Below are 25,262 nucleotides of genomic sequence, written 5' to 3'. Positions count from 1 at the left end.
TTGGGGAAAAAAAAGAAAAAATTCAATCTAACTTTAATAAACATTCTTTTTCATTCGGTTTTGTTTCTTTTCGCTGAAAACTCATCTAGTTTATTTAAACGTAAATCAAATTGAATTCCTTATAAAAAAAAAAATTCCAATTGACTTTGATTAAGTAACTAAAAATATGCAGCATTAACACAAGAAATTTATAATTAATTTAATGAAAAATATCTTTTTTTTAGGGTAAATAATTAAAACTTTATCTAATAATTAATAAATGATTAGGTTGGAAACCTCCAAAAATTAGATTGGATTTTTAATATCATTTTGAATAAAGCAATCTCACCGTCACTAAGCTTTATGGATGAAGTTCCAATTTCTTCAGTCTTCACTCTGGTCTCGTTGAAGACGAAAAGACAAAAGAAATGAATTCTTCGTTGATGATAAGACGTTTCTTCTGCTTCAAAGGCCCGGCAACATCATCAACAACACCTTCCGCTTTTTCTGTTTCGAGGAAAAAGCCCCTCGTCTTCTTGGGCTCTCCTCAGGCAACTCTTTTTCGAATGTTCTAATAATTCTTTTTCTTTTTTTCTTTTTTCAATTCTCATGAAATGGCTTGGTCTTTACTTTTTAGGTGTCTGTCAATGTTCTTGACGCTCTGTTCAACGCTTCTTCCTCACCCGATTCCATTTTCGAGGTACTCATTCGCTCTTCAGCTTCTTTAACTCACTCTTAATCTAGCTGACGATACCGCATTGTGTTGCATTGATATGCGAAAGAGCTTCTTTGCTTCTTGGGTTACCATCAAATCAAAGTATTGTGTTCTTGTATTCTATGGGTTACATTTTTGTATGGTCTAGGTTGCAGCAATAGTTACTCAGCCTCCTTCTAGAAGAGATAGAGGTAGAAAGGTGTTGCCTTCTCCAGTAGCGCAGTATGCTCTTGACAGAGGCTTTCCTGCTGACCTCATCTTCACGCCTGAAAGGGCTGGTGAGGTAATTGATGACTCTGCTTTGAATAACTTTTATGAGTTGAATAATCAATTGGTTTGTTATCTGGAGTCAAGGGATAAAGAAGCAGTGTGCTTCTTGAAGTTGTTAAAGTTTTTATGTATATGTTAACACATATTTGAACGACTTTCTGAAATTTCACTATTATAATGTTAAACTTGAGTTTCTGTTGTCTGTTGAGCTAGGAAGCTGGGAAAGTTTTTCTTTCTCCATTCATAACCTTGTTTACATCGTTTCCATTGGAATTTCTCTCTTCATTTGAATCCCCGACTTGGTGAAGATAAACCATTTTCTATTTTTATGCAGGATGCTTTCTTGTCCAATTTAAGAGCTCTGCAGCCCGAACTTTGCATTACCGCAGCGTATGGGAATATTTTACCAAGCAAATTCCTCAATATTCCACCAATGGGTTAGTGAAATATACTTCTTCTAACAATCTTGAGAATTTTGCTTTGATAATTTCCAGATAAACAAGTCATTTCTATCAACTTGTTGTATTTATGGTTGCACCAATAGCCTTAAAACGTTCTGGATATTTCCTTATATGATTATTGGAAGGTACAAAAGTTTATAATCCCTTTCTGATTATTGGAGGATGCCAGTGTAATCTTCTTGGACTTGTTGCTACTATTGCTCTGGACTGCAGTTATCAGAAAAGAGATAATTATAAAATCTTAATAAGGGGCAATAATGTCTGCATAGTCAAAGGCATAATCTAATTATTAAAAGAAATCTAACCTCTGTTAATTATTTTTATTTATTTATATTTTTTGGCCAGCAATGACTGGTTCACATGATACTCCTTTTGTTTCCATTGAAACCTTAATTCCATCATATTGCAGAATTCTGAAATTGTGATTGCCTAGTTAGTTTATGTACAGTGTCTCATTTGTTGGCTTTGGCCACTCCTTGGATTTTAGATACTAAACGTGAAGTTATTGGTCATAAATCGCCAGTAAATAAAAATGTTCAACATCTCCATTTTAAAAGGGAGAGTTATCGACAATCATGAAAAAGAAAAATTGATTTCTAGTGACAAACCTATTGCTATTATTTGTTGTATAACGGAAAATTTGCTATAGAAGTTTCTCAAAGTTTTAAGTGTAAGTAATTCTCTCAGGTACTGTTAATATACACCCCAGTCTGCTGCCACTATATCGTGGTGCTGCTCCTGTTCAACGAGCATTGCAGGTGGCTTAATTCGTCTTTAATCTAATATTTGAATTGTTATACTTCCCTTGCAAGTTGTATAAGTACATTTAGCCTCTGTATTAGGGTGGAGCTAAAGAAACAGGAGTATCACTGGCATTTACCGTCCGAGCACTTGATGCTGGACCTGTCATTGCCCGGGAGAAAATGGAAGTTGATGACCAAATTAAGGTACGGATATTGTTTATGTGGAATATATTGAAGTGTTCATGACTTAAAGAAGATTTTTAGGATTCAGTTAATCCATAATGCTTGGCCCAATTTTATAGAATGGCACCTGTTGATGCCGAAATCTGCTCGTCCTATGCCCGACCAGATCTTTACACCAACGTTTGTAATATCAGCAATGAGGATGTCAATTTCTCCTTGCTTCAACGATTGCTCCAGCCACTGAAGTTGGAGTTATCCCTCTTTTTCTCACTAAGCCTGCGTTCCAAAAGTGGATCAGAGACGCCGGTGGTTTTGCCGGCGTAAACCCTCCGATGCCTAAGTTAGCACAAGGTGTTGACGGGAAAACGGTGTAATTAGGGTTCAAATAATTGCTTAGAATTGGCTCACTCTCGGTATTGAAAAGCGTCTGGATACAATTTGGCAGAGTTTTCCCTTCTTTTAGTTTTTCTATCCCCTTTCTTCATCAATTTCTTCTTCTTTTATAGCCGCTGTCCCACGCTCCCGCATACCCTTCATCCCTCCTTTTTCGGGTGGTGGCAGCCCCTCGTGGGACTCTAACTGCTGCATTATGGGCAAACGTGGGATCTCGCGTCTCTCGCAACGGTTCTGGGAAAAGCGCAACTACCGTGATTCTGTGGGATCGTGTTCCCGTTTTTTGGGGGATGGGTATCGGCTCAGTATATACCTCTAGTCGGTATATTCCCCTGGTTGGTACTTGTCTCTGGTCGGCTCATGTTTGTCCCCGTGTTCTGCTCGTACCCTTTGGCTGAGGTGATCCATGCCGGGGAGGAAATAGTAGCATGGCCGACCTGATGCTTTTATTTACTTAACAGCACCTAAGAACTAAATGCTATCAATTGGTTTCTACGTGATTCATTCTTCTTAAAAGGAGATTAATGCTTTTTAAGCATTCTTGACTGATGTTTACACTGGTTTGCATGCAGGCACCAGAGTTACTAGTATTGCTCTTTTCTGAAGGTGGTTCTATTCTCTTTTTTGTTACTATTCACTTACCTCGAGCATCTGTGCATTTTCTGGACCTACATTATCTTTTGTGTCTGAGTTTTTGTACTTGAACACTCTTGCAGCGTATTAGTTTGTCTTGCCTAAAAATGCTGTATACGTGATTTATCAGCACAAGTTCTTTAACGAGCATGTTTTCTGCCACTTATATTATTGTTCAGTTTTTCCATAGAGCCATACCTTATCGGCAGATTCAATAAACTCTTTGGTTTGGTTATTGTTAATCCTATTTATGTATGCAGGTTCTGAACTTCTTATACGTGAGCTTCCTTCTATATTAGATGGGTCAGCTAGGGTGAAAGCACAACCTCAAGATGATTCCAAAGCCACCTTGGCTCCAAAGGTAGACTTTTCTGAGTCTCATGTGTTGGTGTTGGAGATGGATAAAAATTCTCCTTGATATATATAAGTCAAGGCATCATATATGTTGATTAAACAGTAAAATATTTTCTGCTGGTGTTCGCTTGTGAGGTTTCAGAGAGCTACTCTGAGCTAGAGTAAAACCTCGTGCTTGCTTTTCTAAACAGAGTAGCTCCTGGTTATGAAGTGGTTCTTGTTAGGGTAAAACTTTTTAAAACAAGTGTCATCTTTTTCAAAGTTCACTTGCACACAGTAGCAGATGATGTGGTATTAGATGTATCATGCAGTACTTGGCTGCAAATCTTTCCCCAATAATGTGGTTTGCTGATTGAAAATGGTGGAATTAGAAAATTGTTAAAACAGATAAGTACTATCATCAAGAGTGTTTATTTAGTTTACCACAGTAGGGTGAGTTGCCCTAATATGGTTTTTAGTGCCCCATACTTCGCTCAAATTTTAGATTTCATTCTTGTAGATAACTACTGAGGAGTCATGGCTGTCCTTCGATGAAGAAGCTGTTGTTCTTCATAATAAGGTAACCTTGGCCCCTTTTTATTATGATTTTGGTTGGTGGTGATGATACACAGCCTTCTAGGTTCGGGCCTTTGCAGGGTGGCCAGGAACACGAGCTAAAATGGCGGTCGTGGATGACAGAAATGGTCAGCAAAGTATCGTAGAACTAAAGATAATTACTACAAGAGTTTGCCCCAACATTCAGACCAATGAAGTAGATGGCATCACATTCAAAAAGGATGCACTGGTAGTTCCATGTGGAGAGTGTACTGCGCTTGAGGTATGTGATATGTCTTTTGCTTGTTCTCCAGTAATCTAGACAGACTTTTGAGTATGAAATGCATATTATATGATATTGTGGAAAAATAACTGCACATGCTAGCCTGTCTTTTGACTTGCTCATCATGTTACATTGGTATTCAACTAGGTATTGGAAGTTCAGCTTCCTGGGAAGAAGGCAGTGAGTGCCGCTGCCTTTTGGAATGGTTTACGAGGTCAAAAACTAAAGGTACTATAGTAGAGGAGGCATATCATCTGAGGAAATTTAATATGCGGGTAAAGTTTAAAGTTGAGCAAATTGGTTGACTTTAATTCTTTTGCTATTATTTTGGTTCCTTTCCTTCTTTTGGATTCTTTCATTGTTTTTCAATATATGCATATGTAATCATCAGTTGTTATTGTTAATTATTCTTGTAACTTTGTTGAGAAAAGAATTGTATCGATGATTTTGAAGGAGACTCTGCCCCTCGTATGTTTTCTTGTTATGCCATTTGTTTACTCAGGTGGCTGCTGCAAAACTTTGGTGCTTTGATTTTCATTTAAGTATATTTTTGGTTATACTGTCGTAAGATAATCAATAACATTTGATATAGTATGAGTGAAGCTGTCCCCAGAAAGAATTTGACAACTTGCTGTAACTAAGACCTCTAAAGAAAGCAAAATATTCTTTTGGTTTTTAAATTCAATCAACAAAGTTTGTGCTTTACTTGTTCTTCAGATGACATGATTGATTCATTTCTGGTTCCGGTTGGATGTCTTTGCCTCTACAGACCCACCATATCTGCTGTCAATTAATTCTAAATCTATGAACTTGGGACGACTCTCCCAAATGAAATTTTTTTATCTTGCTTTCTGTCCCACTTTGCCTTTATAAACTCATATCTACGGTTGCTTTCTTGTTAACACTTTCATTTTTGCCTTTACAAACTGGCTGTTTGGACTTTGGATCCATCAACAAATCAGTCAATTAATTTTTTTTTTTTTTTTTTTTTTTCCTGTCAGATGTTTTAGCGCTACACTCATTTTTGAAAACGATACTAAACATGCTCTCTGTGTTCTTATTTTAGGTAACAAACGTTACCGAAACCACATATTCTATGTTTATAACGCCATTCTTAAGACATCCTTTTTTTTGTTTTTTTTCATTTCAGAAACCACAAATTTGAAATTAACAAACGTTTAATATTTTTAAATGACAGATGAAGTTCATGATATATGAGTACTTTATAAGAACTTGTTTCTTGAGTAATAGAGGACTACTCATCCTTCTACGAAATTAATACGCTCCACTTCAAATATAGTAAAATCTCTATAAATTAAAATTAACCGAAAATAATTTAGAATTCTTGTAATTTCAGAATTTAATCCGGGAATTTCTAGAAGCAATAACTAGTAGAATCATATTTTATCTAATAAAATATCATAATAATTATATTTATAATTTTAGTAAATTATTAATTTATGACATGAATGGAATCACGGAGTTGTATAAGGATTTTCAGAAAAAAAATATTATCTTGTTTAGCTCTTTGGCCAAGTCGAGACTGCAAAAAATTGTTATATAATGAGGCTATTAATTTATTAAGTATTAATTTTTAAATGTTTTACTATAAAGAAAAAAGAAATGAATGTGTTCTGTATTGTTCAAAATTTTAAATTTATTTGAATCAGAGAAGAAACTCAAAAAATTCAAGGAAAAATAATGGAACCAAGTTGGCAAATCATAATGATTGACAACAAAAATTTAGTAATACATAGTTAATTAGCAATATTCTAAAGAAGCCTCAATATTGGATGGTAATGCATGTTTGTCTTTCGGTTCCAGCGCATCACTGAAAGAGCTCAATCTTTTAACTTTTGAAAGACAACCCACGATTTTATTGTCATAAATATATAAAGTTTGGAATCAAAGTTTTTAAAGACCAAATGAAAGAATAAAAAGGAGATTAAACATCTTTATTATAAAATTTTTTTATAATTATTTAGCCTAATAACAATTAATCTCTTCTCCATTTATATGAGAGGGATTTGAACCCCAATTGTCATAGTTATATGACACCCGCATAAAAATCTTAATGATTATGAAGAGTAATTATCATCTTAAATTTTAATTTATTGGATGCTTTTAAAAATTTTCGATTCATTGAACAGGTTTAAGGTTCAAACCTGCACACTGGCATAGTTGGAATAAATTTAGTTTTCAATAACGCAATCCTTAAAAAAGGGGGGAAAAAAAATCATCCCTAGTTATCTCAAATGTTATGATAAACAAGTATCCACATTTTCGCTTGAATTTTTGTCAAAATGTTAGTTGATAAGGATTTGATTCCGAAGTCTTTTTAACAGATAGATGAAGACCAAATTCCGAAGTCTTTTTAACAGATAAATAAAGATCAAATTCAAAATCCTGGTAATAAGGCCATCGTTTTATAACTTGGCTTAGATATGCCCACAAATTATCTAGGATTAATTTAAGCCAATGATTGAGACGATCACCGAGAATTGGAAGAGAACTCACAATGAAAAATTGAAAAATTCCTTGTGATCTTTCAATCCATGTATAGAACCCACCAGTAGAAACCATTATTGCGGTTTCTTTACAATAAATAATTGGAAAGCAAAGCCACACTCATTGAACAAAATTGAAAGCAAACACAAAAGTACTTTACAACAGTTTCCCATTATCTTACAGAAATAAAAAATTTAAGAGGAGAGCCAAAAAAGATAGTCCCCTCTCATGATATTTGGGTCACATTAGCATGGTTTATGGACTCTTCTTTTTCTGTCTTAATCTTTTGAGTTAAATTCTTTCTCTCTGCATTCATTAATATTTATTTATTTTCCTAGACAGTGTCTGTTTACACATCTTTTTATTATTTAGTACAACGGACATTCCTCTATATAAGTAGCCAAGTCTCCGAAAGCATATAGCCTGTATCATTGTCTTTGGTTTGGTTTGCTTTCTGATAAAGAGAAGCAAAACTATGGGAGCCCTTGATTATCTCTCCAACTTTTGCACTGTCACCAGCACGAGGAGCAAGCGCAAAGCAATGCAGGTACCCATTAGCAAAAGCAGCAATATGCATGCAGTTAACTGTTTTCTTTTTGCTCACTCTTTTCTGCCTGCTTCACTCTCGTGCTTTTTGTTTGCTCTTTACTTATTATGTTTCTTTGTTTTGTTTCTCAGACAGTTGAGATCAAAGTGAAAATGGACTGCGACGGCTGCGAAAGAAGAGTAAAAAATGCTGTTAACTCCATGAAAGGTGCCATGTATCATGAAGCTCTATTCTGGGCAAAGAATTGTTCAACACTCTCTCTTTTCTGTTTTGCCGTTTTGAATCGAAATTTTCTTACTTATCACTGCACAGTCTTTCTTCAGCACGGATATCTGCACATTCTAAGATATGAATTTGACCTGTGCACTACTGTTTAGCACTTATAACGGTTATAGCCCCGGATTGGAAAGCTTGTTTTATATACGTATAAAAGCATCTTTTTAATTGCGTTGAATTTGAAATCTACAAGAAGAAGTTGGAACTTGGAAATAAACGAACCTATTATCGCCGCCTTTGAGGATCTGTTTGCTTTTTTGACTTTGGAAGAGTATTTTTGGTGCGGATAGCATAGCTTTTGTAATAAAAGCACAAGATTTGATATAATATATGAGATATATTTGGCTTCATGAATCATAATATGGTTTATCGATATAGCAAGCTTCTATTAAAATAGATGAAAGAAAGAAAATTTTAGCTTCTGTATCGTTTATTATATACTTAGGCTTACACAATTTTATTTTATTTTTCTTTTTTAGTTGTGTCCTCATCAGCTCTTCTGTTTATTGAAGAATATACAGTATCTTCCGCTCATATCAATCTTGAGCAAGAAGGAAAAAAAAATAAAAATTAAGTGATTGATTCCAGCCTTTTTATGTATATTTTATATATATCACAAAAAAGATCAAGGTAAAGAGTACTAATTTCTGATTCTATATATGCAGGAGTGAAAAGTGTAGAAGTGAACCGAAAGCAAAGCCGGGTGACGGTGAGTGGCTACGTTGAGCCAAACAAGGTATTAAAGAGAGTGAAGAGTACGGGCAAGAGAGCTGAGTTTTGGCCTTATATCCCTCAACATCTTGTTCACTATCCTTATGCTCCTGGTGCCTATGATAAGAGGGCACCCGCCGGCTATGTTCGTAATGTTGTTCAAGCTTTTCCGGCCACCAACGCCCCTGAGGATAATCTTGTTTCCATCTTCAGCGATGATAATGTGAATGCATGTTCAATTATGTAAGGAAAATTAGTTATCTAATTTTGTGAAGGTGACGAATGATTTTCAAGGCAAAATTTCCTTCACACAGAGTTGTAATATATATATATAATATAATGTTGTGAGAATTTTCTCCTAAAATGAACTCTTCCGAGTTTAAAAAAATCTTATATGTGTACATTTATAACGGCACAGATTATAAGAAAATCTTCCAATTTAAAAAGTTTTACTTTATATGCTGAAAGAGAGACCATGATCAGGAAGGAATTGATGCACACTTGCTTTTGGTAATTAAAAGTAATTAAAGGGAAAAATGATGAGAAAGCTTGTTCTTATGGAGCTAGTACATGATGATTGTACTTCAAGCAATGATGCTTCCCTTCAGTTTCCCTATTTTCTCTCAACTTTTTCAAGTAAAAGTACTGAAATTAAAATAAGGGGTCCGGCGAAGAATTTTTTTTTTTTTTTTTCCCGAATTCTCACTTCATCATTTCTTAGTTCCTTAGACCTATCCTTAGGAACTTTACTTGCATTATATATATATAGTAGTTTTCTGGTCAAGGATTTTAAAGTGGAAGAAAGTGCGGTTTTAAAAGCTTACAGTTTTAAATTTTTAAAACCATGTGGTTTTAAAAATTTTCCGTACTTTCCCGTACTTTAAAATTTCGGACTAGAACAGTTCTCTCTATATATATATATATATATATATATATGAGAATACATCCAACAACAAGATCTTCAGTTGCTAAATTTATTATGAGGAATTAATTTCTTTTCCGAGGCTTGGAATTGGGGAAAATAATTGATGAAGAGTACATGATTGTTGACTTAGTAATGGTAATTTAAAGAGCCGGGGAGACAATATTTAATAATAGATCTTAGATTTGGAGATAAGAACAAGATTCTCGTTTACCCACCTCAAATAGAAGGAATAAGGCAACACACTAGTGAGTGGCCATGGTATTTGCCATCAACAAATTTAATTAAGCATTACTATTATTTGATCTTTTGCACAATTAAATTTGTGATCAGGACGCATGTTCAGCTTCAACCATGCCTGTGTTGTTTTGTATTCAGGCTCATATTATTTTCCAACGGCGGCAAATTTCATACGAATCAGAAAGAAAAACAAAGATGTTCAAACAAATTATCGGGCCCTAACCCCCTAATGCATGGCAGACACAGTTTCCAATTTTCAGTGACATTTCCGCAACTTGTGGCTTTAGTTTTAATGGAATGACGTCGTTTACATTATTAAAATGATGAATTAAAAGCCTTTTAACAAAACTATTTTAAATATTAACCTTATCCCAACATTTCCCTGATACTTTATAGTTACTACATCAAGTTGATAAGCTTTAAAATTATTAACCATTCCGATCTTTATCCGATCAAATGCAATCAAATTGGCCACATATGCGTCAAAATCGATTTGGCCAATTAGTTCAAGTTGCCGCATGTCGCCGCTAAGTAATCATAAATAAGTAATTTATGTACACTATTATATTATGCCCAAAAAGGGGAATTGATTATGGGGGCACCACCCTTGGTTTGGAATAACCTTTGGTGATTAGAAAAGAAATTCATATCCAAAGACTTGATGCCTTTTTAAAACTGTTTACTTATAAAAAATTGTCCACTAAATTGAAAGGCTCACACTATCATATAACAGTTAAAGGAAAAAAATAAATGTCATTGAAATTCCAATTGAAAAAGGAAGATATTTGAATTGTTTATTCTTCACCAACTAAATGGGAGCGAAAAGTTTTGTACGCAGAGCCGAAGCAGCACCGTCCCAGATATGGGTCCAAATGGGGAATTTCATTGACCAAAGATCAACATTAATTGAAGGGCTGTTATTTACCAAAAGTCCCATCAATAAAATTCCTTCTCATGTTGTGCTTAATTTACCCTAACGAACACTGAAATCAAAATGTAGTAAACCAACCATCAATAAAGAAGAGACTGACGGAAAAGGAAAGAAGTTATCTTATTGATTATACATCTGCGTGAAAACCACAAAAACATAAACAACACTTATTTACGAAAACTTGATGATGCTTAAACCTAAAGCCTGTTTTATTATGCCTACACACCTGAAAGTACCAAAGCACTAGAAAAGCCTAGCAGCCTAAGAAAATGTTGTCACTGATCCCTTTGCAGTAATTGCTTAAACCAGTACGCAGACATCTTTGGAATCCTCTGAAGAGTGTCAAAATCAACGTAAGTGATGCCAAACCTCGCAGTGTATCCTAGCAGCCATTCAAAATTGTCGAGCAGCGACCAAGCAAAGTAGCCAGTAACATTTGCTCCATCGTCAATAGCTTTCTTCAGTTGGCTTATATAGTCCCTGTAGTAATTTATTCTTGTGGTGTCATGTAACAAGTGTGTAAGTGTGTAATTGCTTGGATTATCCATTCCTGCATAAATCATCGCGAGAAATGAATAACATCAGATTCCCGAGGCCCCTGGCACAATAATGATATGGATGGAATTAATTTTCAGCTGATGATAATGACATTTACCATTTTCTGACAGCATTACAGTTGGGTTGCCGTAGCGTTCTTTCACATACATCAAAGCATTGTACAAACCCCAAGGTACAATGTAAAGCCATTCGGAGTTTGCCCTCCGACCAATTGGTACTCCATTACGATCATCTGCAATATCACATCATAATTAATCAATAGAGAAATAAGTAAATTCAAAGCCATAACCAACATATTTGGCAAGAGGGACTTACAAGCATAACCAACATCCCAATCGTTCGCGTAGCTGGAAATGTTGGACTGAGGCCAAGGAGGATCAAACATGTAGTAACTGGTATACTGGTTCACACCCAAATAATCATATGAACCCTTCACCATTGCGACTTCTTCTGGAGTAAATTTGGGAAGCCTTTCCCCAACATTCTCTTGCATGGTTCTTGGATATTCACCATATGTAAGAGGGTGTAAGAACCTGTACATTTTTTTTCCAATGTAAGACACCTTACCAATTTCAGTAAAACAGAGAATAGGATTTACCATCCAATATGGAAATCTCTTGCTCTTTGGGCCGCATAGTTGTCAGCCTTTGATCTTGAATGAGGCTCATACCAAACAAAGTCCAACAAGATTCCAATTTTCCCTTTTTGTGCTTGCTGTAGCAAGTTTAAATTCTCCGTTAATTAATTTTGTTTGAGTGGTAGTGAAGGCAAATTCAAAACAACTGACAGATAAACAAACATCTCACTTGGTAATTTTCGCGATATCTTTGGACTGCTGAAGCGTGAGAAAGAATCATATTATGAGCTGCAGTATATGGCTCCGTTCCTGAGTCTCCCTCTGTACAGTTATTAACTTCTTTGCTACACCTTGATGGAGGATTAGTGCCACTGTCGAATCCAAGTGCTGCAATGACCCTTGGTTCATTAAATGTGTACCAATTCTTAACCCTATCACCAAATGTCTTGAAGCAAAATTCCGCAAAATCGGCATAGTCCTTACTGAAAGATTTGAATATTTTTGTGTCATTGATTGTGATGTATGGAGAATTGACGGAATTAGCATTGCGGACAAAAATTAAGAAAACAACTTACACAACTTGGCGACCGAGCAATCCACCGTATCTTTCGTGAAGAGCTAGTGGCATGTCATAATGATACAAATTTGCATACGGAGTGATACCTTGTTCAAGCATGTAGTCAATCAATCTATTGTAATAAGCAACACCCTTCCAATTCACTCTTCCTGCTCCTTCTGAAAAAAAAATAAATTCAAATATTAATTAAAATTCACTAGCATATATGTGGGGCAAATAGAAAAAAAATAAATAAATAATGACAAATGTAACACTTACGTGGGAAGATCCTGGACCATGAAATAGAAAACCGATATGCATCAAAGTTTAGCTTTTTCATTAAATCAATATCCTCCTGTATAACAAAATGAGAAGGTATAAACAGTTTTCAGTGAAATAACTTTGTCGAAAGAAATCATCGAGAAAAGTCCTTGAGCAATACCTTGTATCGATGATACTGATCAACAGTAACATCAGCAGTAGCATTGTTGGCAATGTTTCCTATAAAAAAAAAAGGGAAATTAAACTGAAAATACTAAGATAGATATATATAGATATGAAAATAAAACTAAGCTTTATACATAGTTACCTGGGGTGTGAACATAAACATCCCAAATGCAAGGTCCTCTGCCATCTTTGTTAGCCATTCCTTCAACTTGATATGCAGAAGTTGCCGTGCCAAACACAAATCCATCTGGAAAAGATTTTCTGGTCAACCCAGCTGTGTCAAATCCATCGTTACAAGCTATGCGTGCATTTTCGGTGTCGTATCCTTCAATGCAGGCTATCTTTGCTGAATGTGCAAAGTTGCACACAAGGAACACTACGAAAGCACGGACTGCATAAGCCTTCTTCTTCATTCTTTTAGCTTGATGAAAGTCCTCACTTTGTTATAGGTTTATATAGGGAGCAATTTGAATAAGCCTCTGAGATTATTAATTTTAACTGATTCGGATAAGTTTAGATTTTATTTTGAATTATTCTCCTTGAGTTGGTTGTTAAAATCATAGTAGAATCAAATCATTCTGTATCTTTATGAGATACTATGGTTACATTTAAATCAATAATAAAATATATCATAGTGAATTTAAATCTTTTTTTTTTTCCTCTCTCTCTCTTTGGCCGATTTCCCACAATTTCTAGCATAGGAAGGATAAAAGAAACTAATTGAAAATTACATAAATAAAAAGATAATCCAGCAGTTTTAAAGTTAAATTGAGGTTTTGTAAATGCAAATAAAGCACAGCAAAAAAGCACTGAAAAATAAGTCCAAAGATTAAACTAATCTAAAATTCGTGCGAGAAATTAAGTGGTCCGAAGGACTCAGACCACAACCATAGTTTCAGCAGAATAAGTGAAGGCATACCGTGGTGCGGACGGCCATTTGAAATCAAAATAAGCTGAAAATTTAGATTTATGTTATCCCGATCTATATAAAGTAGCAGCCTATAAATTTTAACAATGATTCTGGTTTTGTCTGACTAGAGGCTTGTGTGATAGCACAATGACAAAAAATTGCTGCCATCATCAAGATCCTCTGCCCATTTTATATCCGATTCCCGTCTAATAAAATACACCATAAATATATGAATTTGATTTGTGGTTGACTAAAATTATATAATAATATAAACTATACTCACAGGTGCTCTTTAAAGCTGGCTACGCAGAGTTAAGAAATGCATAGATTCTATTCTCTAAGTAGATGGTGCGAATTTGACATATTATTAGTATTAGTTCCTAATCATTTCCTCATCCATTTGTACCTTGCCATTTTTTTACCCTAATCCTCATCCATTCGGATTTTTTTTCCTTTCTAAAAGCAAAAGGTTCAAATTTGGCCTATCTACCAACCATTTAACCACATTCACCATAAAAAGTGTCAATGCGGATTAAATGGTTAACTACATTATCTTTTCAAGATTCGTAATGATTCTGAAATGACAGTCCACCCTCATTTTAACTGGTCGATAGTAAATCTTTCAAAATTATTCAAATAAAATCTTAGACCTTATCCAATTAATTCCTATATATAGACTCACAAATCCTTTTCAGTTTTCATCAAGCTAAAATCAAACGGCATGACGAAGAAGGCTTATGTACTCAATGCTCTCATATTGTTCCTTGTGTGCAACTTTGCACATTCCAGAAGAATAAATTGCATTGAAGGATACGATTCCGAAAATGCACGCATAGCATGTAACGACGGATTTGACACAGGCGGGTTGAGCAGAAAAAGTTTTCCGGAAGGATTTGTGTTTGGGACGGCAACATCCGCGTATCAAGTTGAAGGAATGGCTGACAAAGATGGCAGAGGACCCTGCATTTGGGATGTCTATGCTCACACACCAGGTAACTAACTAACTACATAACTTTTCCAATTAACTTTTTATTTTCATGTTTTTGGTTGCAGTATTTATTTCTTAATATCTTAGTGTTGTTTCCTCAATTTTCTTTCTTGCATTCTCTGATTGACTTGTAGGACACATCGCCAACAATGCTACTGCTGATGTTACTGTTGATCAGTATCATCGATACAAGGAAGATATAGATTTAATGAAAAATCTCAACTTTGATGCATATCGGTTCTCTATTTCATGGTCAAGAATCTTCCCAGGTATGTTGATGTTATCGCTTTTTTTCTTTTTTCCATTTTCTTTTATCCCTCATATATTAGTGAAATAATTTATCGATGTAAAAAATTTTCTAAATTTTTACAGAGGGAACAGGGACAGTGAATCAGAAGGGAGTTGATTATTACAATAGATTGATCGACTACATGCTTGAGCAAGGGATTACTCCATATGCAAATCTGTACCACTATGACATGCCATTAGCCCTTCAAGAAAAATACGGCGGATTGCTTGACTGCCAAGTCGTGTAAGTTGTTACTTCTTTACCTTCACGATATTAATTCTATGAATTAATTGTCTGTCCCAATGGATATTCTATTAATCTTCCAGAAAGGACTATGCGGATTATGCGGACTTCTGCTTCAAGACATTTGGTGATAGAGTTAAAAATTGGTACACATTTAACGAACCAAGAGTCATTGCTGCACTTGGATTTGACGACGGCAGTAATCCTCCGTCAAGATGTAGCAAAGAAGTTAACAACTGTACAGATGGAAACTCAGGAACAGAGCCATATATTGCTGCCCATAATATGATTCTTGCTCATGCAGCAGCTGTACAAAGATTTCGTGAAAAATATCAAGTAAGATGTTTGCCGTTTTAAGGTGAAAGTTAGCTTAATTTACTTCTCAATTGATAGATTGATTGAAAATTAATGTTTAACTTGTGCAGGAAACACAAAAAGGGAAAATTGGAATTCTGTTGGACTTTGTTTGGTATGAACCTCATACTAGATCAAAAGCCGACAACTTGGCAGCTCAGAGGGCAAGAGATTTCCACATTGGATGGTATAAATCCTATTCTCATCATCAGTTGAAATCACCAATTTGATTTAGTCCGTTAATGTGAAAATTGTATTCAAAATTAAAATGTACAGGTTCTTACACCCTCTCACATACGGCGAATATCCAAGAACAATGCAAGAAAATGTTGGGGACAGACTTCCAAAATTTACACCAGAAGAAGTTTTGATGGTGCAGGGTTCATTTGATTATCTGGGTGTGAACCAATACACCAGTTACTACATGTTTGACCCTCCTTGGCCCAAGTCTAACATCTCCAGTTACGCGAACGATTGGGATGCTGGTTATGCTTGTAAGCCCTCTTGTCCTATGTGTTTATTGGCTTTGAATTTACTTATTTCTCTATTAATTAATTATCTGATATTGCAGATGACCGTAATGGAGTACCAATTGGTCAGCGGGCAAATTCTGGGTGGCTTTACATTGTTCCTTGGGGTTTGTATAATGCTTTGATGTATGTGAAAGAGCGCTATGGCAACCCCACTGTAATGCTGTCCGAAAACGGCATGGATGATCCGAGCAATTACACAGTGAACCACTTATTACATGACACCACAAGAGTAAATTACTACCGAGATTATATAAGCCAGTTGAAGAAGGCTGTTGATGATGGAGCAAATGTAACTGGCTACTTTGCCTGGTCATTGCTTGATAATTTTGAATGGTTATTAGGATACAGTGCGAGATTCGGCATCACTTATGTTGATTTCGACACCCTTAAGAGGACTCCGAAAATGTCTGCATACTGGTTTAAGCAGCTGCTGCAACGGGACCAGTAACTAGCAATATTTTCTTAGACTTGAGCATCATTGTGGGTTTTTGTATTTTTTTCAAGTGTAATAAGTTAGGCATTAGGATTTAAGCAACATCAAGCAACTTCTTTTCTTGATCGATCAATAATATTAGACCGAATCATTCCCGAATTTGCGAATCTTTAAAAAAGTTAATCTAGTTTAAGTTTAATCATTATTATTTAGACAGTTTATAACGAATGTACATAAACTTTGATTTAAATTTCTTTTTTTCCCCCTAAATTACCGGGAAACTATAAAGTAATGACGCATGTAAAATTTACAACGTTTATGACAATGGGGGCAAAAAAAAAAAAAGAAAAGAAAAAGATCGTGTTGTTTAAATTGAAATCAAGATTTTTTTATCTTTAACTTGGATTTTAAAGGACATTTTAGCAGAAAAAAAAAAGTATGTCAGAGAAGCAAAAAATCTAACCGGCCGTAGCAACCAGCATGTGGCAACTGGCAACACTCTCTGCACAACAAGAACAGGCACATGCAGCCTCTGCATGTCAATTCTATGAGCCAAAGTCAAAATTAGTTTCACTTTTAACACTTCATTTCTCCCTCCAATCTTCATGCAGTACACGTCTTAGCATGTGCAAACAATTATGTTGTGAGCAATTTGTTTAGTTGCTGCCCACATATAGCTTGTGCACTGAGCACTTTTATCAGTTGACACACTTCACAATCTTCTATTGTATCAACACTGATCAAGCAAGCTTCAAAATGTCAAGAAATGGCGTTGAGTTCCTGCAGATCCAGGTCTCTGCCCTTTTGGTTCTTTTCATACTTCATTTTTTTTTTTTCAGTCCACGTACTCTGAAATTTTGTTTTATCTCTGAAATTTTGTTTTATCTCAACACTGATAAAAAAAATTTATCCTGTATTGGTTTGGCTTTACAGAGGCATGTTCTCAAAGTGCACATTCACTGTCAAGGCTGCCAACAGAAAGTGAAGAAACTTCTCCGTAAAATAGAAGGCACAATAACTTTTTTCCATTCTGTTGTCAATTCTTTATTATAATGCAAGAAAATCACCTGATAAGGATTATGTTCTTTTAAGTACTTCCATGTGTTCTTCCAAAGAGGTTTTTGATCAAAAGCACGTTTCATATAAGCATATTTAGCATTTATTTTCTTAGTAGTGATGTTTCTTTCTCTTTCAATTGGTTACAGGTGTTTATTCGGTGCACATAGATGCAGAAAATCAGGTGGTCATAGTTTCAGGCAATGTAGACTCAGCTATTTTGATAAAAAAGTTGGTGAGGTCAGGCAAATATGTGGAGCTTTTGTCTCCAAGTTACTATCAGATACTTAACCAAGGAAAAGGCAATTTCATCACAGATGACGGTAACAGAATCAACGGCATGAATGCCCCCAAAACTCACTACATGTTTCCCCAGTCCTTAGGCAATGATGTACAAGATCAGTGGGGTCTTAGTAACCATCTCAGCCAGAATGTGGAAATGGCAGCTGTGAGAAGTGAGAATGATGAGAATTCGATGGTAGCAACAAATGAAAATAACTATGTAGGAGACTATAAAGACAAACCTGATGCAGAGGTTGACATGAGTTCCATGATGGTCCCTGCAGCTTTTCAAGGCAATGGTGCAAATTTTATTGGCCCACGAGACCAGAACTTTGGTGGTTTTCAAGACTTTTATGAAAGGAGGACAGGCTATGAAAATGAAACTCCATGGTACCAGAATGGACATCCATCTATGGAGATGATGCATGCTAACACACATCGACCCCAGATGATGAACCCAATCCCTCAATACAACGAGTTCAGCTTCAGTTTGGCACCATATACCTTGTATTGAGCAGGAAGAAATATTTGTGCATCCGGAAAAAATAAAAATAAAAATTAAATTCCGGGTTTTGAAAGAGAGAGAACAATTGAGGATAGCTTCACAATAGGCAATGTTCCACAAAAGTTTAGTTTAAGTGTCAAACTATCACTTGTGAATTCTATTTCCTTTTTGTTTTAGATATTTTCCCCCTTTTGAACTTTATATCCCATGTGAAATGAAGGACAAACATGTAGCTGCAAGGGCAGAAGTTCTGAGCGGCAGACAGCTGGAGACAAAGAGAACGTGACAATTTCAACTGACGAGAAACGGATTCAAAAAACTCCAGTTAGTTTAAGATCCTCCAAACTGAAAATGACACTTCCCACAGTCTATTGACAGCACGTATATTTCTTGCAGTTAATTTTGTGTTGATATACAACTTGGATGAAAAAAAAATTACCCATACAGAGCAGAGAAACAATGAAAGTCATTACAACCGAAACAAGCTCTAAAAACTTAATATGTATCAAATTCTAACACATTTGGAAAAGGTAGTAAACATATTAATGGATTCTATCTCAGCCATATGTTGCGGATCGCCCAAGATGCTAGCTTAATTACCCACAATTCCAAGCCAAGAGCTCAAGACAAGGCTAAGAGTGCTAGCTTGGCCCGATTCCGGAAAATTTTAAGCAACTCTAGCACACTCAAACTTGTACATATTTAGAATTCTCTACATATTTCTAGCTCATGTAAATATCTAGAATTCTAGGCAAGTGGTAGAATTCTCTAGAGCCTTAGAGCTTGGCAAGCCTCCCCTATAAATAGGGCATGGCATTTAGCATTTGAGCAACAAGCTTAGAGCAAGCAACTCAAGCTCTCTTGTAATCTCTCTTGTGAGTAATACAATTTCTCTCATTCGGCTCCATTGCTCTCTTCTCTCTAACTCTTTCGAAAACCTCTAGGCTTAACTAGTCGAGAAGCTCAAAGGCTTACTTAGCAACTTTCGGCAAAAGTTGTCTAAGTACCGCATGAGTTCGTTGCTTAAAACACTCGTCCCGTGACATATAGCTACCTTGAATAATCTACATTACATGATAATACTTGATAAAGACAACATAAAAGAATTATGACAATTGAAAAAAAAGAGGGAGAAGAATGAAACAAAGAACAAAATAACATGCTTTTGTTACTCATGAAAAAAGTAACTTGTTTTAACTATCAAAGGACATTAGTGAAAAAGATCTTAGCGCTTTTGTGCTTTCCTTCGTCTGGACTGTGCACTCTGCCATTTCTTTCTTGGAACCACTTTGCTCTTCGGTTTCAACTTTAACTCAGGTGAGAAATTACAGTTTGGATCTCCCATACGTGCTTGTATATCTTTGAAAAATGAATATTCAATGTCTTTGGTCCTCATACTCTGGTCCGGAGACAATATTTTCAAATGCTCCTATTAAGATGTCAATATCACTCATGACTTCCCACACATCGGTGTAGCGCCCATCTGGCCCTTTCTTTAATTTCACCAATCATTTAACCACATTAACCATAAAAAGTGTGAATATGGATTAAGTAGTTAACTACATTATCCTTTCAAGATTCAAACTGATTCTGAAATGACAAAGTCCGCACTCATTTTAACAGGTCAATAGTAAATCTTTCAAACTTACTCAAATATAATCTTAGACCTTATCCAATTAATTCCTATATATAGACTAACAACACATGGTACTTTCATCATAACATATCCTTTTCAGTTTTCATCAAGCTAAAATCAAACGGCATGACGAAGAAGGCTTATGTACTCAATGCTCTCATATTGTTCCTTGTGTGCAACTTTGCACATTCCAGAAGAATAAATTGCATTGAAGGATACGATTCCGAAAATGCACGCATAGCATGTAACGACGGATTTGACACAGGCGGGTTGAGCAGAAAAAGTTTTCCGGAAGGATTTGTGTTTGGGACGGCAACATCCGCGTATCAAGTTGAAGGAATGGCTGACAAAGATGGCAGAGGACCCTGCATTTGGGATGTCTATGCTCACACACCAGGTAACTAACTAACTACATAACTTTTCCAATTAACTTTTTATTTTCATGTTTTTGGTTGCAGTATTTATTTCTTAATATCTTAGTGTTGTTTCCTCAATTTTCTTTCTTGCATTCTCTGATTGACTTGTAGGACACATCGCCAACAATGCTACTGCTGATGTTACTGTTGATCAGTATCATCGATACAAGGAAGATATAGATTTAATGAAAAATCTCAACTTTGATGCATATCGGTTCTCTATTTCATGGTCAAGAATCTTCCCAGGTATGTTGATGTTATCGCTTTTTTTCTTTTTTCCATTTTCTTTTATCCCTCATATATTAGTGAAATAATTTATCGATGTAAAAAATTTTCTAAATTTTTACAGAGGGAACAGGGACAGTGAATCAGAAGGGAGTTGATTATTACAATAGATTGATCGACTACATGCTTGAGCAAGGGATTACTCCATATGCAAATCTGTACCACTATGACATGCCATTAGCCCTTCAAGAAAAATACGGCGGATTGCTTGACTGCCAAGTCGTGTAAGTTGTTACTTCTTTACCTTCACGATATTAATTCTATGAATTAATTGTCTGTCCCAATGGATATTCTATTAATCTTCCAGAAAGGACTATGCGGATTATGCGGACTTCTGCTTCAAGACATTTGGTGATAGAGTTAAAAATTGGTACACATTTAACGAACCAAGAGTCATTGCTGCACTTGGATTTGACGACGGCAGTAATCCTCCGTCAAGATGTAGCAAAGAAGTTAACAACTGTACAGATGGAAACTCAGGAACAGAGCCATATATTGCTGCCCATAATATGATTCTTGCTCATGCAGCAGCTGTGCAAAGATATCGTGAAAAATATCAAGTAAGATGTTTGCCGTTTTAATGTGAAAGTTAGCTTAATTTACTTCTCAAAAAGATTGATTGATTGAAAATAAATGTTTAACTTGTGCAGGAAACACAAAAAGGGAAAATTGGAATTCTGTTGGACTTTGTTTGGTATGAACCTCATACTAGATCAAAAGCCGACAACTTGGCAGCTCAAAGAGCAAGAGATTTCCACATTGGATGGTATAAATCCTATTCTCATCATCAGTTGAAATCACCAATTTGATTTAGTCCGTTAATGTGAAAATTGTATTCAAAATTAAAATGTACAGGTTCTTACACCCTCTCACATACGGCGAATATCCAAGAACAATGCAAGAAAATGTTGGGGACAGACTTCCAAAGTTTACACCAGAAGAAGTTTTGATGGTGCAGGGTTCATTTGATTATCTGGGTGTGAACCAATACACCAGTTACTACATGTTTGACCCTCCTTGGCCCAAGTCTAACATCTCCAGTTACGCGAACGATTGGGATGCTGGTTATGCTTGTAAGCCCTCTTGTCCTATGTGTTTATTGGCTTTGAATTTACTTATTTCTCTATTAATTAATTATCTGATATTGCAGATGACCGTAATGGAGTACCAATTGGTCAGCGGGCAAATTCTGGGTGGCTTTACATTGTTCCTTGGGGTTTGTATAATGCTTTGATGTATGTGAAAGAGCGCTATGGCAACCCCATTGTAATGCTGTCCGAAAACGGCATGGATGATCCGAGCAATTACACAGTGAACCACTTATTACATGACACCACAAGAGTAAATTACTACCGAGATTATATAAGCCAGTTGAAGAAGGCTGTTGATGATGGAGCAAATGTAACTGGCTACTTTGCCTGGTCATTGGTTGATAATTTTGAATGGTTATTAGGATACAGTTCGAGGTTCGGCATCACTTATGTTGATTTCGACACCCTTAAGAGGACTCCGAAAATGTCTGCATACTGGTTTAAGCAGCTGCTGCAACGGGACCAGTAACTAGCAATATTTTCTTAGACTTGAGCATCATTGTGGGTTTTCGTTTTTTTTTTAAAGTGTAATAAGTTAAGCATTAGGATTTAAGCATCATCAAGTAACTCTTTGTAAATAATTGTTTGTCTTTCTTTTGAGTTGATATTAATAAGATAATTTCTTTTCTTGATTTATCCATAATATTAGACTCAATCATTCCCGAATTTGCGAATCTTTAAAAAGTTAATCTAGTCTAATTTTAATCAATAAACTTTGATTGAAATTTCATTTTTTTTTCTAAGTTACTGAGAAACTATAAAGTAATGACACGTGTAAAATTTACAACCTTTATGACAATGGGAAAAAAAAAGGATTATGTTGTTTAAATTGAAAACGAAGTTTTTTTAAATCTTTAACTTCATTTTAAAGGACATGTTAGCCATATATATATATATATATATATTGATGTCAGAGTCTCAGAGAAGCAACAAATCTAACCGGCCGTAGCAACCAGCATGTGACAACTGGCAACACTTTCTGCATAACGAGAACAGGTGCATGCAGCCCCTTCATGTCAATTATATGAGCCAAAGTCAAAATTAGCTGCACTTTTAACACTTCATTTCTCTCTCCAATCTTCATGCCGTACGTCTTTGTATGTGCAGGCAATTATGTTGTGAGCAATTTGTTTAGTTGCTGCCCACATATAACTTGCGCGCTGAGACTGTTCAGTCGAAACCCTTCACACTCTTCACTAACTGGCTACTTTACATCCCATGGGAAATGAAGGATAATGAAGTAGCTGCAAGGCCAAACGTTCTGAGCGGCAGACAGCTGAAGACAAACAGAACGTGACGATTTAATTTGATTTTAAAACACTCCTGTTAGTTTAAGATCCTCCAAACTGAAAATGACGATTCCCACAATCTATTGACAGCACATATATTCTTGCAGTTAATTTTGTATATGCATACAACCCGAGGAAATAAATTGCCCACACAGAGCAGAGAAACAATGAAAGTCATTACAACCGAAAGTTCAAAGATTTAATATGTAGCAAATTCTAACATACTTGGACAAAAGGTGGTAAACATATTAATGGATTCTATCTCAGCCACAGCTAGCATGAATAATATAAATTACATGATAATAATTGGATAAAGACAACATAAAGAACTATGACATAAAAAATATAGAGAAGAATGAAACAAAAAACAAATGAGTTATGCTTTCATTACTCATGGAAAAACTAACTTGTTTTAACTATCAAAGTACACGAGGTGAAAAAAAAAAAAAAAAAAAAAAAATCTTAGCGCTTTTGTGCTTTCCTTCGTCTGGATTGTGTCTTCTGCCATTTCTTTCTTGGAACTAATTTGCTCTTCGGTTTCAACTTCAGCTCAGGTGAGAATTTATAGTTTGGATCTCTCATACGTGCCTGTATATCTTTGAAAAACTGCATATTCAATTTCTTTGGCCCACCCTTTCTAAGCTCCTCATACTCTGGTCCAGAGACAATATTTTCAAATGCTCCTATTAAGATGTCTATATCACTCATGACTTCCCACACATTGGTGTAGCGCCCATCTGGCCCTTTCTTTAATTTCTTCAAGGCATTCTCAACTGCAAGTTTCCTGGCTTGCTTTCCAGGGGACAACTCTTCTGGTTCGTTTTCATCTTTCAGAAGTTCTGAGATAGTTCGATATTTAGGTTTCTCCTCAAACTCAAATAATTTATCAATATACTTGTCACTAGCTTCATTTGGGTAGGGTTCTGTAGGTATATCATCATCATCATCATCACCTTCACTGCCAGTCCAGAGAGTTTTCTCCTCATCACTTCCAGACCACACGCTGTGTAACTCGTCACTGTCATCAGCATCAATTAGGTCTGAGTGCTCCTTTGCCTTCTGTCTGACTTTCCTGATCTCCTTTTCTAGACGACTTTGACCCTTCTCAGAGTCACTCTCATCTTCACTTCCTGTCCACACACAATCCTCTTCATCAATCTCTTTCTTCCAAGTGTCCCTAAAATTCTTATCACCTGGTCTTGCATCGCCAAACAGATCATAATGTTTGCGTCCATCACGAGCATATGACCGAGATACTACAAAACAATCAAATATATGTACATAACATGTGCATATAACTCAAAGATGAACGACCAAATACATATGTACAGCAAGTAAATCCATGCTGCAAGCATAAATAGATAACTCTAAAATCCCACTGACAAATGATAATAGTCCTCAAGTCATGAGTCCAATCAGAGGATGCTTATCTTGTAAGATACTGTAATGCATAACAAGCATAAAAGATGAAAGCTTTATCAAATACTCACAGGAAATTTCACAGAAAGATTCAGTGAATGCATTCATTGAGGACTTTCTACAAATACCAAGACTGTAATACAAAAAAAGCTTCCATCACCATCAAAAACCTCTCAATTTTTCACTAACCGAGAAAATTTGAGCCAAACCCACCAAGAATATGATTTCCTGAGCTGCTAGCAACGGAATCGGAGAGAGATTCTATTCTGACAGGTGAAACAAAAAGTACCTTTAGAAGTTGTCAACGAAATTTAGAACTAAAACCACAGCTCTAAAGTAACCAATATGCGTATTGAAAGGAAGAGACTTACCTCGTTGCAAGTGTTGGCGGTGATTGAGATTTTGCGGTTCTGAAGAGTGACGGAAAGTGGGAAAGGCGGGAACGCACCGTCCAGGCCATCATTTAGAATGCCAAACTTCTCTAGCAAATAACCATTCCTTAAACGGTAATCACCCAAAGGCCAAAAGAGATTTTAGGAAAGAGAAGGGTCTGTAATGACATTTTATCATTTAGTAAATTTTCGTGCCACCCCCTGAGAATTATACACTTACGAAATAACCTCTGTAAACTTATCATTTCCACGTCATGGCCTCAGGCACATAAAACCGAATGAATTAGGTTTTTTTTTTTCAATCTGTGAAGATCAATGAC

At 35.8% G+C, this 25,262-nt stretch overlaps 7 protein-coding genes across 11 annotated transcripts; 5 read left to right on the top strand and 2 right to left on the bottom strand.

Moving 5' to 3' along the window:
• Positions 1-346: 346 nt before the first annotated feature.
• LOC18039196 (methionyl-tRNA formyltransferase) lies at positions 347-5,063 on the top strand. Its single transcript, XM_024181494.1, has 11 exons — positions 347-530; positions 617-679; positions 843-977; positions 1,299-1,401; positions 2,113-2,183; positions 2,268-2,372; positions 3,317-3,350; positions 3,638-3,738; positions 4,231-4,290; positions 4,351-4,548; positions 4,696-5,063. Exons 1-11 carry the CDS (start codon positions 408-410, stop codon positions 4,783-4,785), a joined length of 1,083 nt encoding a protein of 360 aa, XP_024037262.1. The 5' UTR covers positions 347-407; the 3' UTR covers positions 4,786-5,063.
• A 2,468-nt stretch (positions 5,064-7,531) lies between these two features.
• Positions 7,532-8,837, top strand: LOC18038406 (heavy metal-associated isoprenylated plant protein 21). Its single transcript, XM_006430594.1, has 3 exons — positions 7,532-7,603; positions 7,735-7,810; positions 8,545-8,837. The coding sequence occupies exons 1-3, from the start codon at positions 7,532-7,534 to the stop codon at positions 8,835-8,837; spliced, it is 441 nt and encodes a 146-aa protein (XP_006430657.1).
• A 1,949-nt stretch (positions 8,838-10,786) lies between these two features.
• LOC18038405 (beta-glucosidase 44) lies at positions 10,787-13,234 on the bottom strand. The gene is made up of 9 exons (XM_006430593.2): positions 12,964-13,234; positions 12,817-12,875; positions 12,654-12,729; positions 12,394-12,553; positions 12,048-12,300; positions 11,840-11,955; positions 11,557-11,774; positions 11,339-11,473; positions 10,787-11,233 (listed from the first exon to the last, which is right to left on the bottom strand). The coding sequence occupies exons 1-9, from the start codon at positions 13,232-13,234 to the stop codon at positions 10,959-10,961; spliced, it is 1,563 nt and encodes a 520-aa protein (XP_006430656.1). The 3' UTR covers positions 10,787-10,958.
• A 1,190-nt stretch (positions 13,235-14,424) lies between these two features.
• LOC18039982 (beta-glucosidase 44) lies at positions 14,425-16,723 on the top strand. Its single transcript, XM_006430592.2, has 7 exons — positions 14,425-14,723; positions 14,854-14,988; positions 15,092-15,251; positions 15,335-15,587; positions 15,677-15,792; positions 15,882-16,099; positions 16,177-16,723. The coding sequence occupies exons 1-7, from the start codon at positions 14,453-14,455 to the stop codon at positions 16,584-16,586; spliced, it is 1,563 nt and encodes a 520-aa protein (XP_006430655.1). The 5' UTR covers positions 14,425-14,452; the 3' UTR covers positions 16,587-16,723.
• Positions 16,724-17,327: 604 nt separating this feature from the next.
• LOC18039981 lies at positions 17,328-18,423 on the top strand. Its single transcript, XM_024182641.1, has 3 exons — positions 17,328-17,363; positions 17,505-17,568; positions 17,777-18,423. Exons 1-3 carry the CDS (start codon positions 17,328-17,330, stop codon positions 18,421-18,423), a joined length of 747 nt encoding a protein of 248 aa, XP_024038409.1.
• Positions 18,424-20,148: 1,725 nt separating this feature from the next.
• Positions 20,149-22,357, top strand: LOC18040032 (beta-glucosidase 44). Its single transcript, XM_006430590.2, has 7 exons — positions 20,149-20,447; positions 20,578-20,712; positions 20,816-20,975; positions 21,059-21,311; positions 21,402-21,517; positions 21,607-21,824; positions 21,902-22,357. The coding sequence occupies exons 1-7, from the start codon at positions 20,177-20,179 to the stop codon at positions 22,309-22,311; spliced, it is 1,563 nt and encodes a 520-aa protein (XP_006430653.2). The 5' UTR covers positions 20,149-20,176; the 3' UTR covers positions 22,312-22,357.
• A 1,137-nt stretch (positions 22,358-23,494) lies between these two features.
• LOC18038421 lies at positions 23,495-25,060 on the bottom strand. Of its 5 annotated transcripts, none has more exons than XM_024181991.1 (3): positions 24,922-25,060; positions 24,740-24,816; positions 23,495-24,387 (listed from the first exon to the last, which is right to left on the bottom strand). In XM_024181991.1, the coding sequence occupies exons 1-3, from the start codon at positions 25,011-25,013 to the stop codon at positions 23,594-23,596; spliced, it is 963 nt and encodes a 320-aa protein (XP_024037759.1). In that variant the 5' UTR covers positions 25,014-25,060; the 3' UTR covers positions 23,495-23,593. The 5 variants fall into 5 exon arrangements, with proteins under 5 accessions (XP_024037759.1, XP_024037760.1, XP_024037762.1 ...); XM_024181992.1 differs by having other exon boundaries at positions 24,764-24,816; XM_024181994.1 differs by having other exon boundaries at positions 24,622-24,811; positions 24,922-24,939.
• Positions 25,061-25,262: the final 202 nt, after the last annotated feature.

This window comes from Citrus clementina, unplaced genomic scaffold (genome assembly GCF_000493195.1).
Source record: "Citrus clementina cultivar Clemenules unplaced genomic scaffold, Citrus_clementina_v1.0 scaffold_6, whole genome shotgun sequence".
NCBI lineage: Eukaryota > Viridiplantae > Streptophyta > Magnoliopsida > Sapindales > Rutaceae > Citrus > Citrus x clementina.
The sequence above is the reverse complement of the archived record's forward strand: the minus strand, read 5'-3'. Positions and strand labels throughout refer to the sequence as shown.